Source organism: Glarea lozoyensis (genome assembly GCF_000409485.1).
Source record: "Glarea lozoyensis ATCC 20868 chromosome Unknown GLAREA1, whole genome shotgun sequence".
Taxonomy (NCBI): Eukaryota; Fungi; Ascomycota; class Leotiomycetes; order Helotiales; family Helotiaceae; genus Glarea; species Glarea lozoyensis.
In genome coordinates, this window is record NW_007360983.1 from 989,052 (window position 1) to 1,006,229 (window position 17,178).

The following is a 17,178-nucleotide window of genomic DNA, read 5'->3' on the forward strand; positions in this document are numbered from 1 at the left end:
ATATCAGCTTGCTTTACTAACAAAAGTTCGCATTCCTACCACAAAATTTGATGTTGCTTTGCGATGAGGTCTTTGGGAGGTCGTCCGTTGCCAAAACATTTTGACAGGGGTCTCTTCTAACGGATGCATTAACTTTGATCCGTTAGACACCTTGGCGACAGGTACTGGAGAATTTCAAGACAACTCAATTGCACCTTGTTATCAGCATCTCCCTATTGCGCAGTTATCGCGGGCCAGGACAGTTGGAAGGGTCCTCACAAATGTGTCTGCGGGGACAGTGACCAGGATTTCACAATGTTAGGCGGCTCATGTCCTTCTTTTGCAGCTTCCCCCCCTCGACGGCCGGAACTCTCGTCTCGAAGATAGCACATCGACAGGTGCTCTTATTCTTATACCCTTCTGAGTCTACTTCGAAGCTGACCTTTGTACGCTCTGGTTATACAACGCCAACTCATATGAAAATGGTTTCGACTTCGACACCTTCGCTAGAACAATGGTTTATCAAGTCTCTTGCGACCGCGGGTCTTTGTAATAAACACAACACAAAGTCTCAGGCCCCGAACAATCCCTTTTCCTGTCGTCGATTACATATTTCAGCTAGGAAAGCCCATTTAAACCCCCTTACCTTTCGACGACAGCATTCAACACAAGTGGTGGTGAAGCAGAGCAATTATGATAATGACGAAGATTATTGGGACAGCCAGTCAACCCGGACAAAGGAAGAGCTTTTGCAGTTGGTAGACCAGTACGCAGGAAATTCACATGCGATCGAATTGCCTTTGGTTGAGCTTCCAGTCCTAGACCAGTCACAACAAACAGCAACTTCAACGACAGCTGGTCAGGTGGAGGATGAATGGCCGCCCCCGAATTACGTTCGGCCAACCAAGTCCACACACACGACCAAACTTAAGGAGTTACAGTCGCTGATTCGCAATAAGGAGTCAGATCCTGACTTGATATATCAAAAATATAGAGAGCTTCCAGGCCAAAGAGCTACTTATCTAGCTCCAAAGCTGAGACATGAATTTCTCCGACGCTTATACACTATCGAGAAAAAGGATGAAAACTCTATGCTGAGATATCTGTCGGTTGTTGATGACATGAAGAATGCCGCAATACCTTTGACGACTATCGAATGGAACAGCGCCATATCTTTTGCAGCACGATACGTGGTGAAATCTACAGAGGTCGAGGTTGAGGCAGCCTTATACATGTGGCAAGAAATGGAACAAGTCGCTGGTGTACCGGCCAGTGATGTTACTTTTAACATTCTTTTCGATGTCGCGTGTAAAGCCGGCAAGTTTGCCCTGGCGGAGATGATCTATAAAGAGATGGGAAAACGAGGGATTCGTTACACTCGCTTCCATCATGTAAGCTTGATTCATTACTATGGCCTGCAGAGGAATGGAGATGGTGCACGCGCGGCATATAACCAGTTGGTCGAGGCTGGTGAGATCGTTGACACTGTCGTGTTGAATGCGATGATAGCAGCCCTCATCTCCTCGTATGAAACCAATGCCGCAGAGAACACATACGAGCGGATGAAGCGGATGCATAATGATCAAGCTGTTCCGCGGCTGCCTCCGAAGGATTACCTTTCGCAGCGAGCTATCACTCGATCTTTGAAACGAATGGCGATCATCGGTAAAGACAATCCCACTTTGAAGGAAAGTTTTCAAAAGAGGTCCATTGTTGCGCCCGATCTCCATACCTACCGGATTCTAGTCAATCACTATTCAATTCAAGCTGGGGAGCTTGGTAAAGTTGCCATGTTGCTGGAAGAAATGAAATTTTACGGGCTTCCCGTTCACGGCGCTATGTTTCTTGCCCTATTCAAAGGCTTTGCTATTCATGGTGGCATTCGGTACACCGACTGGACATCAGCTCGCTTAGAAAAGGTCTGGTCGGCTTTTCTTTCTATCCTAGATGAACAGCAGTCAAACCTACATGTCTCACGTTGGATGGCGGCCTGGGCGTTGAGAGCTTTTTCGAAGTGTTCGGGGGAGGACAGAACTCTCATGGCATGGAAAGAAATCAGAATTCGATGGCAGCCTAATGAGATGGAAATATCCTTTGTTATGGAGCATTTGAAAAGGCTCATCAAAGAAAGAGAGACTATTGATCGACATGATTCGTGGATACTAGGTGCGTAGAACATTCAAACATGTAGATTATTGTATGTGTATGAAGAGGTAGTTCAGTGTGCTATAATAAAAATGTACATTTGTCATCTCGACCAAGATCAATCATTTTGGACGACTTCTCTTGCTCGCTCCTGCATTTAGTTCCTATGCTTGAAAGTACGTAGGTACCATAAACTCTTGGTTAATCGCTTTGAACCTGCAAGCTATCATTAATCCTACCTTGTCTGAGAAGACATGGACAGAAGTAATGCCATTTACGCAAATATGCCAGCGCCATGACTCTGTCATTTATTAAATTTGGTTGAACTAGCCCTCGAGCTGAGCGGTCTTCACATGTGAGATTCATGGCGGTTGAGGGAACATCTTCCATACTGAACCTTTAAACGGAATTGACATGCTTGACTGACATTTCTCGTGAGGCACGGGCATGGTCTGAATAGTACAGTGGCCCTTTATGAAACACGACAGAAGAAAATCGAGATATGGTTAAATGCAATCGTGAGCTCAGTCTTTCTTAAACAAGATAGGTCAATTAAATAAATTATTGAGTCAACTACAGGAATTCATATATTTTATCTCAGTTGTTGCAGTATCTGGTCAATGGAAGGAATGGAGAGCTGCTTGCGAATTAGAGTTGTCAACTCCTATTAGTTGTAAATTCTCGGTGCTATTCTTAATCTCAGAATCTAGTTAGGCGCTGGACCAATCCACTTGTTTATGATAAGGATATTTTTAAAGAGAAAACAGAACGGATGGATAACACGTGACTGCGCGCCTTAGCGTGGTCTGTGACCTCGCGACGAGGCCAACTTCATTCACTGGATACGGTAGTTATCTTTCGTTGACATCGTCCAAACCTGGCTCAATTAATTCAAAGACAACTTAGACTCTCTATCTTGAGGATGAGTACTTCGCCGGGTGGGGGCAAGCGGAAACGAACCACCCTGAGCTCTCGTGTCTCACCTCCACCGTCACGCCGCAAACTGCAGTCAAGCACAACTAGTAAGTATTCCGACTGCGATTTGTTGTAGATCGCAAGACATAACTGCCTTTACAGAGAGTGCAATAGCTTCATTCTTCACTCCTTCGTCTCAGAAGGCCCCAGAAAAACTCAAGTGGCAAGAGCGAGCCTATTCTGACCAGCTGCCAAATACCTTGCTGGTGGGGAAACATGTGCCAACAGATACTTCACCGACACTCCCAGGATTGAATCAGAAGAAGAAGAAGAGAATAGCAGCATTTGATTTCGTGCGTGAAAATGATCCTGAACTGTTTCCTGATGACTTCTGATTTCGTGCTGTTTGTAGGATTCAACACTCATCACAACAGTGTCGGGAAAGAAAAGCTACAGCTCGGAAAGCAATGATTGGAAATGGTGGCATCCTTCTGTCCCTGGTAAGCTTCGACAACTATACACCGAAGAAGGGTACGTTGCATCCTCTTAGAGCTGCAAGTGAAACTGAGAAATGGTAATGTGTTAGGTACTTAATTGCTGTGGTCAGTAATCAAGCAGGCCTCTCATTGAAGACAGATCCGAAAGGCTCTGGAAAACGGTTAAACACTTTCAAGGACAAAGCTTCTGCAGTCTTGAATCAGCTGGACATGCCAATCATCATCTATGCAGCAACTGAAAAGGATATCTATCGTAAGCCGAGAATGGGGATGTGGACAGAGTTACTCGATGATTGTAAAATTTCCTCTGATGACCTTGATTTGGAACATTCGATTTTCGTTGGTGATGCTGCTGGACGTCACGCGGAAGCGGGGAAAGCAAAGGACTTTTCCTGTTCAGATCGGTATTGTCTCATTCCTTCATTGTACAAATCCTGTATTGACACAAAAGAGCAATTTTGCAGGGAATATCGGCCTCAAATTCTATACTCCTGAGGAGTTTTTCCTTGATGAAGTCCCGAGAGCATTTTCTCGTACGTTTGAGCCTTCCGAGTTCTTGCCCAACACTGCGGCTGAAGGTTCGTCACCGTGTAACGTCTGACTGCTTGACGGGAACCATGACTTATCGTCTTCTAGTGATTGCGCCTTTTTCAAGAAATAGCCCACAAGATCTTGTCGTCTTCGTTGGAAGTCCCGGGGCTGGTAAATCTACCTTTTACTGGCACAATTTGCAACCTCTCGGATACGAAAGAGTAAACCAAGACATTCTAAAAACAGTAGGTGCTACATTACACAACTTGACCAGATTGTTCTAATGCTTGAGAAGCGAGAAAGGTGTCTGAAGGTCGCTGAGCAATACTTGATTGAGGGAAAATCAGTGGCTGTTGGTGCGTATTTGCCTAGCAAGGCCCTCCACATGCTAATTTGCTTATCAGACAACACCAATGCAGACTCTGAAGTCAGACGAAGGTGGATAGAGCTTGCTGCGAAACGTTCCGTGCCGGTCCGTTGTGTACATTTCACAGCCGCAGCAGAAATATGTGAACACAATGATGCTGTTCGTGCCTTAAACAGTAATGTATGTGACAGTTCTCAACCAGTGAATTTGGACCCCGAGGAGGTCTTCTGCAAGACTAGCCTTGTCACATAGAATATGTTGACATGTGAGGATCTATATTGATAGTTGTACAGATGAACCCCGAGAAGCGCAGTATGCTCCCTAGCGTAGCCTTTCGAGGATATTCTTCAAGATATCAGCCACCAAAAATTGCGGAAGGGTTTGAAGACATAACTGAGGTTTCCTTCAAGGTAATTCAAGACTTCAAACCTCCGGACTTTATGGACTCGCTAACCTCGTGCCCGTACTCAGTTTGAGGGCAAAGAGTCTGAAAGGAATTTGTGGATGCAGTACTGGACTTGAGGTTGTCTTAAATCAATGTTGTGCATCGACTAACAACCGCATCACATATCCACAGCCACTGCAGAAGTGAAATACGCCACCAATCATTACACCTCATCTCATGTCTCATCGTTTTGCGAAGTTGACCTTTCGTACATGTTGCTACAAAAGAGCCACCTCAATGTTTCGATAATTCTTTCACACAAAGCGGCACTCAACTTCGCGTTTTTTTAGGAGCTAGTGTAATCCCTTACACGAAGGGGACATGATAGGACGTCTGCTCTAATTTGCGGCTACACAAAGTTTTTGACAGTTATCAACAGGTACAACATCTTCTCGCATTGAGCCTGCGGTAGGCACACTCTGCTGGGTCGTTGATCTGCAAAATTGGCATTGGGCTTATATTGCATGCTCGCAAGTATGGTGCCCAGGCCGGCGATCGTCACAAAAGAGAATCATGAAGACTTCTAACCGTGATATGAGAAGAATCAGTATAATTACATAAGCTATGGGCTATTGACTCATTTGGGCGTAGTACACAATCGTCGCGACTATTGTCAATACAAGTTAAAGCTATATAGGCACCATCTAATGAAACGTCTTTCATTAGCACGCCTTTAACGAGCCGTTTGCAAACTAATGACATGCGAAACTGTTGAACTAACGTTTTGGGCATGTATGGCGCAACCGACAATCAACACAACTGACAGCACATGCTATTCTCACTGGTAGGCTGGACATTATGAAATCCTTCCGAGGTCCATCAGCGACGACCACGTTGAATGGATGCGTCGGTGCACTTTTTTTTGCTTTGACGTGTTAACGTCGCCAGAACATATTTAACAATTTTTGTCTATCAGGTGAGTGACTATTGGCTGGGACGGTCTTTTTGCAAAGCGCCTGGTTAGTTCTCGGCTTATCAAATAATGGTAACAACATATGCGACTTTATCCAAGTGCTCGATGTGGAACGCCATGCTCCGCTGACATTGGGAAACCACCGAATCTCAAACGATTAACAGCACCGCGGAATAATGATTCAAGTTCGACCGGTCTAGAAAGGGAATTAGGATTGACTTGAAAAATTAGTGAAAGATAGTGTTTGGACTATCGCCGATCTTGGTCGGGAACTCGGAGTCTAATGTCCTTCGACAGCGGCCGCCAGACGTTATTCTCACTACTTGGAGGTGATCCAAGATTACCAAAGTATGTCGAGAATTATTCTGTTTTGTCGCCGAGTTCGTTCGGTTAGACGAGTACTTTGTGGGCAGGCGACTCACAATCAGTACCGATGGTTGCTCGCCTCCCCTCGTGGTTCTTCGTGCCATGTTCAGCCAGGCTTTGCGCCGTTCAGTAACACTACCGAACCATAATGCACCAAATGCATCCATTAAGGTTATTTCGGCCACATGGGATTTACCACCAGCAGCGCACGCCAGCCAACAATTGCAGACTGCGAGGAAGACGGGCACAACAGGTCAACATGCCTCTGACGTCGGATGAATATTGAGGCCTGAAAAACACGTACGAGGTGATGACTGCACGAATGACAGAACGGCAACCGAATAATATATTATTATTGGAGCCCTCACCTCCTTTGGCTGATGGTGAGAGGGTGTGCAGTGCGTTGGCCAACGGAGTTTGGCTGTTTGCCAGGGAGAGGGGTTCTGTTCTTGTTCTTGTTCCTGGCCCTGACAGGCTGACAGGCTGACAGCAGAGCAAACTCTTCTCCACGAATCAGAATTCCGACATATAATTCTTTTTGCTTCTAGCGAAAGCAGCATCATCCAACCAACGACGCTGGCTTGTGAGAAGGAGAAACTCTTCGCTTTCTTGCACATGGACGCCGCCCTTTTCTTCCAGTCCTCAGAAGCAAGGCAATTTGCAGACTTCTGCGTGGTACTCGCCGGAAGTTGGAGGGGATGTGCCACACGGTGCTCAGAAATGTTTGAAAAAGCAGGCCCAAGGAAAAAACTGACTTCACGGTTTTGTTTTTGTTTTTGTTTTTCGTCCGGGGTTGTTTTTGGTGTGCTTGGCCGCCTCGCTGCCTCGCAAGATCAGATTCTGAGAAGTGATCAAAGTTTGACTGTTGCGCGGCCGGGAGCTCCCTCTCTGCTCGTTCAATCTACGTATACACACACGCACACCACACACACCTCCCGCTCAACATCATGGCATTGGCAAGTTGAGGGTGTGAAGGCGCAGGTACCCGCCGCTGGTCATGAAGGTTTGTCTCACACCACAACGGGTTCTGCGCAGTTTCCTATTGGCAGGCGACTGATTCCCGTGACATTGAATTCGTCGTCTGATTTCGTTCGCTCGCACTTCACACTGGCTGGCTTCACACGACGGTGATGATGGTCACGAGGAGATGACAACGAATACCACCTTTGGCTTGATGCTGGCACCACTGCCCTCCACCACTGCTCTCCGTCGTCTGGCAAGCGCTGGAACACTGAAGAGACCGCACCACGGGACCGTGACAGCGTGTGCTCCGGATGTCACTGTCACTGTGTGATGGGGGTGTGCTGGGTGATGGGTGGCCGACTTCAGCAGCCAGTCCCAGTCATGTTCGCCGAGGCAGGGCAGGGCAGGCTCAGGCTGGTGGGATTCGAAAGTTTCTTGTTCTGGTCTTGTTTACTTGGCGACTGCCCCGACGAGCCCATCAGTTTTGCGTCCCTGCCACGGCCATCCAGTGTGATCCTTGCCTCTCTCCCCCATGGCCGGCTCCAAGAGCGTTGACCTCGGGGTGGAGGAGACAGGGCACGGAATAGGGCAGGGCAGGGCACAGATCGGTGGAAAACAACAAACAATGATTCTGTTGCTGGCGCGAGGGAGCTGTTCAACAAGGTATACTTCGAAGTAGTTAGCTGGAGTGATGACATTGTCAATCAAACTACATTGTCTACTGCCCAGGTGACGTCTACTATCTGGTGTCTAATCGACGTCTGCAGCAACTCAGAAGCCACCACCCGTTACTCTGTAGGAGTACAGGGTACCTTAAGAATAGCTGCCATGTCTCGGTAAATAACCAGTGTGTATCTCCCTGCCGCTTTGTTCGATTCTCGCTCGACCTCGCAGCCCTCGCAGCCATGGGGGTTCGGGAGAACCACCTTCGGGCTCGCTCCTGCAAGGGTCTGGCAGTCGAACCCTGGGTTCCTGTTCGCACCGTTTGGATCCCCTCCGTGGTTCCCCATGCTCGCTCTGGCTTTGCTCGGCTTGGGCAATTTGGGCCCACGAACCTCCGTCGCCGTAGACCTAAACAGGCAGCAGACGCAAGACGAGCTCCAGCGGAAACTCTTTCCGAGCGTGCGTGTTGATGTAATCAGGGCGGGCTCCCTCCATGCTCGCTCAGGGCCCGCGTTCTGGAACCTCGACTAACAAACACCAACGACGGCGCCTTCCAAACGGTTGACATCGCAGTGGAGATAGGCTCATAGGTCCCCCGCTCCCCCGTCGTGATTGGATTCCGCCAGCTCCTCTCGCAAGTCAGGGTTGTCGCTGGTGGACCGGTGGTGCTCCGTACCACCGCTAAGCTCGACGAAAAATCAACCATCCACCCACCACTGCCTCGCGCATGCCTCAAAGCAACACCCACATGGAATAGCGACGTGTACCGACCTGCTCGCATCTTCACGATCACTACCTCCATACCACAACCTTATTCCACCAGAATCCGACCACGTAACACGTCCTTCCACAGCCGCTGCGAAGAAGCAATTCTCTCATATCAACATCACCCCGCCCAGAAAAACACCTTCACATCACCACCATGTCGCCAATTGCAACATATTAGCCTGAGGTAAACACCGCAACAAAAAAGCTTACCCAACGACACAACAAACACACACGACGCCGGGGAAGTGAGCAGCAGAGGATAGCACAATGTCTCCAAAGCTTAAGCCGTTGTTGCTACCAAAACTGGTAGAGGAGCGGAGGAGAAGAGAGAGCATCTTGGACGCCGAATTGGACCTCTCGTCGTCCTCGTTTTCGCAAACATCGACGGCCTCCGAGGTACCTTCGCCGGTCACGCCCACCTTTTCCAGATCAGGACACTTGAGATACCCAAGCTCTGCATCGTCAATCGACTCGTCTTTTCACGCGTCCGTAACAGACAGCCCGCAATCGCCGACGTTCACGGCTTCCAAATCGAGCAAACGCTCATTGCCGGATGTACAAGAGGAGCCACAGGAGCGCGACGAGGATTTTGATATGTTCGACGACGACGATGCTGACGACCTCTACAACTGTCTCTGTAAGTCTCAATCTCTGCACCCGTGACAGTCAACAAGTTCATCGCTAACATTAATCGCAGGCGACAACCAAGAATGTTTGCACCGCGAACCTTCCATGGCCGCCCAGAGCTCCGAACAGCTGTCGACTCAACAGACTTTTGATTTCGACCTTGCCGATGGCTTCTTCAGCGATGGAGAGTATGCGCTGAGCCCTCGCTTCAAAAAGCGAAGAGCGAACGAGACTTCTCTCTCGAATCTGACAGATCGTATCAATCATAGATTCCCGTCTTTCTCGCGAAAATGGCGATTAAAGAGAGGAACGAGTTCCGCAAACTCCGTCGCATCAGACGGACTAAGAGACATGACTTCGTCTAGAGCGGATTCCAGTCGATCATCATCCATCTCGGCCTCGACGCGACCAGCGGCCGAAAAAGCCTTCGAGCCTCAAATGCCACCCACGCCAACTGCAAGTCTGCTCGAGGCCAACGATGACTCAGTGACCGCCTCCCCGATCGATATTGAGAAAGCAAACGGCGACATTGCAGCACGTGAGGAGAACTTTGCGACCACGCCGCTTCTCCCACCTCTCATGACTGACATGCTCTCCAATACGAAAGAGGTACACTTGCAATCACCATTACAGTCACCGTCGGTAGCCGAAGTCAACGATCCATGGGCATCCGGCACGCTGACACCAATTGATGCCATTACCACTCCACAACTAGCGGGCATCCCTTCGCCACCTCTTAGTACTAGACCATCGGTTTCGTCGTTCCATCGTACCTCGACAAGCCGGCCAACCCATCTCATCCCATCCTCCGAAATTCCACCAATCCACATCGCTGATGTCAACGATGAATGGTCTGATAAACTTGGCCATGCGAATTTCTGTATCTACCCAGAGCCTTATCTCCCGGATGCGACCGATCTAGAGGCTTGTCGCCAGCTGCAAGCGAACTGGACGCTGGCAAGGAACAACTATTTGAAGCATCAGACAAGGACACTAAAGCATTATGGTGGTACTTCGAAAATGTACAAATTAACAGAAGAAAAATGGGCTTCTGTTATGTCCACATGGAGGAAGAACAATGATATCACCTTGGCGAAAATGATCGCAAATGGTGGTGATGTCTTCGCAACTTTGAAGCACACCACATTTGGCGACGACTCAAGCAACAACACAATGACTATCATTCCATCTCTCAACGATCCGAGATGCGAAGGGAAATTTCCCGAGATGGGAGACGAAGACATTGTTGGACCTATGGTACAAGTCGCTGCTCAACTTCAACGAACTCCAACCAAGAAGAACAAAATTCTCAAGTTCTTTGCCCAGAAATTTCCAGGTGGCCTGGGTCGTGCTTGAGGCCTCCCCACCTATCACACACGATTAACGAACCCATCACGAATATCGTCTGCAACTATATATAAGAATTACCTATCTCTCTCGACATTACCTAATTGTACTGGTGTGGACGAGTACCTGTACAGCATTATATACTACTTCAAACCACGCCCTTTTTACGACGACATTCACATTCTACGGAAGAGCTCTTGTTTCTGAGCATAGCTTCCCGGCGCCATCGGCCTTGTTTATTAACTTATACCCTTACATCACGCTCGTTAGCACTTGGCATCTCAGTATTCTTCTGAGCGCTGCTTTTTCATATTGTCTCTCTCTTAGTTAATTGTTCTTTGTGTTTAATTATAAAGTCTATATTGTACCGTGCTTTAGCACACGATTTCATTGTATGTCATTGGTTGGGAGGTTCAAAAAAGCTGGTCATAATTAGAATTGGCCGGGTTGCAACTTTTAGAACGCGAAAGCGAAATGGTGGGGTCACTACAAGGAAATCTGAACAAGCAATTGTCACTGTTTGTTTAGGAATGGGTTCGGCAGGCAAAAAGGTGTGCGTTATCTACGGTTCATGGCATCTGCTTCATGGCGCATGTAATTCATCGAGGGAGCATTTGCGAGCGAGGCGCGTAGAGGGAGTTCCTATGGCGGCTATTACCTTCACACTGGCTATTGCTTGTGTTTGACTGGGAGAGCGCAGTCTGATTTGTGAAGAGGAATGAGGTATCCAATGAGGGGGCATTGATGGCATGAGCTGTGTCCTAGGTCAAGGTTGGACGGATATGCTATGTGTAGATGGAAGAATCAAAAAAATCACATTAAAACATTTAATCTTGTCTTTTCCACTGTGATGCAATTCCATAAATACAAACGAATTCTACATTACGGTATCAGATTCTACCACCATCACTTTAGCCCTTACGTACCTCTCACACATACACACACACCTCGACGCAAAATCCAACAATTCAGCCTTTCAAGCCTTCCAAGCCTTCTCCCTCTAGCTTCCCCCAACCGTCAGAGCACAAACTCTCCGAACGCGTGACATGGCGCACACTTTGCCCATTACGACACGCGCGTCCTCACGCTTTCTCGAAACCACACTACTGCAAGCACTTAAACCTTTTTCCCCTTTGCCTTTGTCTCCCTGAGTCATGTTCCGTTTACTTACTTTCTGGTCTCGCTCCTGTTTGTTGAAACGGGCTATGACTGTGCTACTGCGAGGAAGGTTCTTGGGCGGTGTTGCGATAGAGGGGTTTGAGAGAGAGAAGATGGGGATAGAGTGAAAGCACGGAGAATTTTCGGGGTCGATGAGTGGGTATTGGGGGGATGGAAATGGAGATGGAGATGGAGATGTCCGCTTCGGGCCTGTGCGTTTGTTTGATGTGTGTGGGTTTAGGGTTGGAATCTCTGGGTGTTGGGAGGGAAACGGATGACGAATCATTTCTTTGGTGGAGTGGGAAAATTGATTTCGAAGTAGACTTCGAAAATTGTATGTGAAGTAATTCTCGCGCTGTATGAACAGTCAATTGCAGATTCCCGCTGTCCATCAAAGTATACACTTCGCTTCCTTCCACCAATCACACATCCCCTCTCACTTCCCACCAAAACCTTCCCCTCTTGCCCAACATCAATCTTTCCAACCTCATCAAATCTCCAAATCTAATCTCATCAATTCCCAGTATGGTGCCACTACATACCCGTTTCTCCTCTTTAAGGTAGTATTCAATCTAATAAACACCTTTGTACCTTCAAGGTCATGCATTTAATATAAAATTCAAAAAATCAAGGGTTCATCATCAGTAACACGACATAACCGTTTCCCCTCTCTAGCGTAGTAGCGATGGTGGTAGGCGCTTTCATTACCGACATATCTTTACTTTGGGAATCTACAGGATTAATGAGGTTCTCCGCTTGGTATATTGGTTTGTGGTACATATTGACGGATTAGGTGGTGTTGAGATAGAGTTGAGATGAAGTTAATTGTGTTGTGTGAATTGAGACGATTGCATATGATGGGGAGGGAATGCCGGGTTTGTTGTGGTGGATTTGGACGTACCTTGCATTTTTGTCCTGTGGGTAGAGATGATATTGAATACCTCGATTTGGAAGAGTCATTAAAGATATATCTTCGCTAAGCAATTGGTGAGTTGGGATAGAAAACTCCGCACGCGATTTGGAGTGTTGCATATTTCTCCCGTCTTCATTTGTTAAGCAGTTACATCACTTCCTGTGTCTGCAAGGAACGGGAGTGTTTGGTTCCTGATTTAGTTAGAAGCTTGCAATTACTATGACATCGAAAGCGGGATTTTAAAAAATATGAACCAGACTTGATGCACGAGAATCGAATATTCCTTCGGTATCTGATATAGGTTAGTATTTTAACATTAGAACCAACGCAAACGGCGTTTTCAAATGCCATTTTCTAGCACAATAAAAATCCCAAATTAAGCGTTTGTGGACGTCTTTGTCACTAGACAAGACAAGTGTATCCAGATCGACCACCCGAAGGTTCCGACTTCAGTAGCGAGATCGAAATGCCATTATCGGTCCCAATGTCAGAAAACTGACGATCTAGACATCTAGAACATCTGATAAAATTCGATAGCCCATCCTTACGAATATGCAAAAGGTGAAATGTCATGTTCGGGGATAATGTACTATACTTTTAAGATGTCCTACAGCCCGTTGCTCTCATCAACGCACCCGCCTATTCAATGCAAGCACTTACGTCTTGCAGTAAAACGGAAAGTATATTGATGTTTCACTCTGGAAGAAGACCGACAGGAAAAGTGGGGATGAATGTCTTGTTTTGTGAGAAGACGTTGGACTAGAGTGGTAGTCGATGCCGGTATGTAGTGTTGTGACATCCGGGTGTAAAGTTTATTCTTTCTAAACATTACAGCATCCTGGCCAAGAGAAAGATTGAGGGGTAATGATGCGGGAGGGCTTGAATGAATTTAATTCTTTGAAGTAGAATAAAAATAATAGGATAGTGCGGTCACCGAAGAGAAATACACCTTTAGTCTGCTGTACACTGATGCGGTTCAGAATCTAAAGATCTTCAGCTGCGGTATCTGCTCTACGTCACCAGAAGCAGATGTGAAAGTGAAAGCAATTAGCAACTGAAGGAATTGAACCAATAAATAATTAATCTGGGGTGTTGAAATCCATAGAAATACAAAGAAAGAACACCCACGCAACGACCTTCGAGCTTGCCCGGACGCAAGCGACGTCAAAATAAACTGCCCGATTGATACCCACCTTGCTTACCCAGTACCCAGCTTTCCAGAAAGTCTAGAACCTTTGCAGTCTTTTTCTGTGCCTGGGGGCAGGGGATCTGCATCTGCAAGCTGAGGATTCTGATCAAGGATAGCGAAAAGGTGATGATGTGATGAACAAGGGTGGGATGAGAGCGTTCCTGCAGCTTTTGTGGGGGATTGTTGTGATTGACATGTGGAGATGATTTGGTGATTGGAAATGGATGTGAGTGGTTTGGAGCTTCAATTGAGATGACATGGGAGCTCAAAGGTGGGATATAGATTTCTTTGGGAGAGCAGAGCTCCTCTGAGAAATTGTGCCTTTTACAAAACCGAGAAAAGGCAAGGAAAGTAGTGGAATAAAGCAGCGGCAAAAGTATACTCAGTAGACTACTGATACAATTTAAAATACTCATCTCGACGCTTGCCTAAGTGAGTATCAAATTATCAATCATAGCTTCGAGTTTCCAATTCTGTACAAGATCGTGTTTTTGCACAAGCGACCTGGCCATGACTATCAAAGGAAATTGAGGTATCCATGGTCATCACAGCGTTTCGTTTCAATCTGTAACCTTTTTTCGCATGTCCGGTGTCGAAATGTCGTGAAACAGAAGGAAAGGACATTTCAATGATGGTTTTGCTACCGTACCACTTCTAGCGGTTTTCGCCTTGAGAGTTCCTTTGTCCATCTGCGGTAGCCATTGACTGTTTCATCAATCTGTTCACTTGAAATTCTGACGTTAGAAAATGAGACTGTATAGCATTAATCGAGTAACACATACGTCAGGCGATCTCGGATATCAAACGATTAAGTGGCAGGTTGACAACCTCAACAATTCAGCCCGAGCGGCAAGAATCTATCGACGACAGTTTGGAGTTTAGTAAGATAGTTAGTTTCTGATGTGAACATCAACTACGCACTTGATTATCGATATTTTGTTGTTTAGAAGGTTCATAGGGGGGTGAAAATACTTAGTCCGAAGAGGCAGAGCGGCAAAACGTCGGAAGAGTTGAGGCTTCCCCTTTTAGGCCTTTTCGACACTTCAATTCTGATACTAACAAGGCAGTCCAAATATCATTGGAATCGTCATTAACTCTATGTCACTCTGAGCTTAGGATTTCGTTTGGAAAGGTCGAAATTGTCATGTCTGGAGGACATACGAGGAGGATATGTTTCGATGCTCGGCCTCTGTAGCTTCTCAAACTCACTGGCTGGTGACTGCTATTCCTTCACGCGCATTTCCCCCAGCAACCTCTCTTATGTGTCGCAGCATCACTCAGCGACAACGATCTCTGATACGGAGCTACAAAACGCCTGCATCACTCCCCCTGGAAATCCCCATTGACGAAGAAACGATACCGAATTACGATCCTCGTACCTTCTTTCACCCCAATGTAGGAGACATACTGGACCATAGATATACTTTAAAAGCCAAGATTGGCTGGGGAACTTCTTCAACTGTTTGGCTTGCGCAGGATACTGGTGGGTAACCAAGCCCTCTCAACGAATTCTCTGTTACTCGGACATCTTACCAACGTAACTTCAGCCTGTCAAGTCGCTATGTAGCCATCAAGATCAATGGCTGTAAATATGCGAGCAGAAAAGCTGCCAGGCATGAGTTGAAGGTGTCCCACCACATAGCAGGCTCTGAATTATGTCACAGAGGACGTAGTATCGTCAGGACCGCTGTCGATAGTTTCGAAGTTGCTTCACCAAACGGCTCGCATCTATGTTTGGTTTTTGATCCAATGAGAGAACCACTGTGGTTATTCAGACGACGATTCGGTGCGGACAAAGTGACCCAGCCATTCCTACCCATCACCAAGGCATATCTGTGTATATTGCTAGAAGGCATTGATTATCTGCATTCCGAATGCAATATCATACATACCGGTCTGCGTACGCGAATCGTTCTTGTTTGAGAGTTGCTGATTCCTTTCTAGACTTGAAGTTGGATAACATCCTGGTTACCTTCGAGGATCCATCAGTTATTGACAGCTTCGTCCATGGACAACTTGAAAATCTTATGTCGCGGAAAGTACTATCAGGAAGAACAGTATATCTCTGCCACAACGATTTTGGACCGTTTGATGGCAAGCCTGCATTGAGAAAGATGTCCCCAAAAATCACGGACTTTGGGCTGGCAGAATGGGGAGATCAGTTAGAACCACGCATCAATCCTATTCAACCAGACCATTGCCATGCCCCAGATATCCTACTTGGCACTGGATGGTCGTATAGCGCTGATATCTGGAATTTTGGAACACTGGAATTTATTACGACTACTTGTGCCGACCCTTCATCCAAGCGAGACAGCTAATTTCTCGTTTTAGGTCTGGGACTTGCTTGCTGGCCAGCAACTATTTCAAGACCACCAGGACGGCAAGAATCATAAGTACAGTGCACAGCATCATCTAGGAGAGATGATAGATCTGCTCGGACCTGTACCCAAAGTACTGATCGAACGCGAAAGAAATATGCGGCATTGGAGATGGAGCCCCGAAGCCCGCAACCCTGAAGGGAAATTATGCAACAATGCTGCAGACTTCTTTGGAGGTCCGTTTTTCACCAAAGAACGTGAGTTCTATCAAGTACTCTCCGAATTTTGGGGCTAACTATCGTTTTGATAGGCGAGTTTATGGGCCATGACTTAATTGCTGCGCGGAATCTTGCAGATATAGCTCCAGAATGTGTGATAAATGATGACAAGACCCTCTTCTTAAGCTTTATGAAGAGGATGTTGTGCTGGCTTCCAGAAGACAGAGCCATAGCGAAAGAGCTGAAGGAGCATCCTTGGCTTGACTTTACCAGAAATGGTGGTTCCTAAGCTAATCATCACATTCCAGTCTTCAATCTGGGTCACCCACCCAAGGAACCGCTACCTCTAAGTCGAAGTCTTTGTTTAGGTGATAAACATATCTTCGAATTGATTCCTAGAGAGGTTGAGCACTCCGATTCTTCGCAAGTGTCTTATTGAACATTGAAATTAGATACATTATACCCGGATCAGATAAATCAAACCGATCTTGAGATTTATCAAGGTTAACTTTTCACATGACTAAACGACCGAGGGATGAGAAGGCAATCAATGACATGCCTCGAGTTTTCAGTGAGGGGTGGAAATGATGAAATGCGGGAAGATGTTCTTGATCAGGCGCAGAGCTATACGTACAGTAAGTAACTTGGTGCTCACAGCTACTGTGTAATGCACCTCATGTTCAATCAACGTCTATTTGCTTTGTCTTGGATATAGGCTAGATCACCTAACGAAGCTGGAAGTCTTCCTCTAGTCTTCATTTTTAGCCAGTTGGCTTATATGAGATATGAATCGAATTCTTAAATTTGAACTAGGTGATTAGATAATAGAGAACATAACCAAGCATCTTCTTCA

At 46.6% G+C, this 17,178-nt stretch overlaps 4 protein-coding genes across 4 annotated transcripts; all 4 read left to right on the forward strand.

Moving 5' to 3' along the window:
* Positions 1-461: 461 nt before the first annotated feature.
* GLAREA_08976 (uncharacterized protein) lies at positions 462-2,153 on the forward strand (the record flags this gene model as incomplete). The annotated part of the gene is made up of 1 exon (XM_008077937.1): positions 462-2,153. The coding sequence occupies one exon, from the start codon at positions 462-464 to the stop codon at positions 2,151-2,153; it is 1,692 nt and encodes a 563-aa protein (XP_008076128.1).
* Positions 2,154-3,046: 893 nt separating this feature from the next.
* Positions 3,047-4,956, forward strand: GLAREA_08977 (HAD-like protein; the record flags this gene model as incomplete). The annotated part of the gene is made up of 10 exons (XM_008077938.1): positions 3,047-3,146; positions 3,202-3,392; positions 3,452-3,570; positions 3,626-3,940; positions 3,990-4,114; positions 4,173-4,312; positions 4,363-4,423; positions 4,472-4,614; positions 4,728-4,844; positions 4,906-4,956. 10 exons carry the CDS (start codon positions 3,047-3,049, stop codon positions 4,954-4,956), a joined length of 1,362 nt encoding a protein of 453 aa, XP_008076129.1.
* Positions 4,957-8,819: 3,863 nt separating this feature from the next.
* On the forward strand, positions 8,820-10,535 carry GLAREA_08978 (uncharacterized protein; the record flags this gene model as incomplete). The annotated part of the gene is made up of 2 exons (XM_008077939.1): positions 8,820-9,189; positions 9,250-10,535. The coding sequence occupies 2 exons, from the start codon at positions 8,820-8,822 to the stop codon at positions 10,533-10,535; spliced, it is 1,656 nt and encodes a 551-aa protein (XP_008076130.1).
* A 4,511-nt stretch (positions 10,536-15,046) lies between these two features.
* On the forward strand, positions 15,047-16,614 carry GLAREA_08979 (Protein kinase-like (PK-like); the record flags this gene model as incomplete). The annotated part of the gene is made up of 5 exons (XM_008077940.1): positions 15,047-15,273; positions 15,334-15,623; positions 15,731-15,843; positions 16,121-16,364; positions 16,418-16,614. 5 exons carry the CDS (start codon positions 15,047-15,049, stop codon positions 16,612-16,614), a joined length of 1,071 nt encoding a protein of 356 aa, XP_008076131.1.
* Positions 16,615-17,178: the final 564 nt, after the last annotated feature.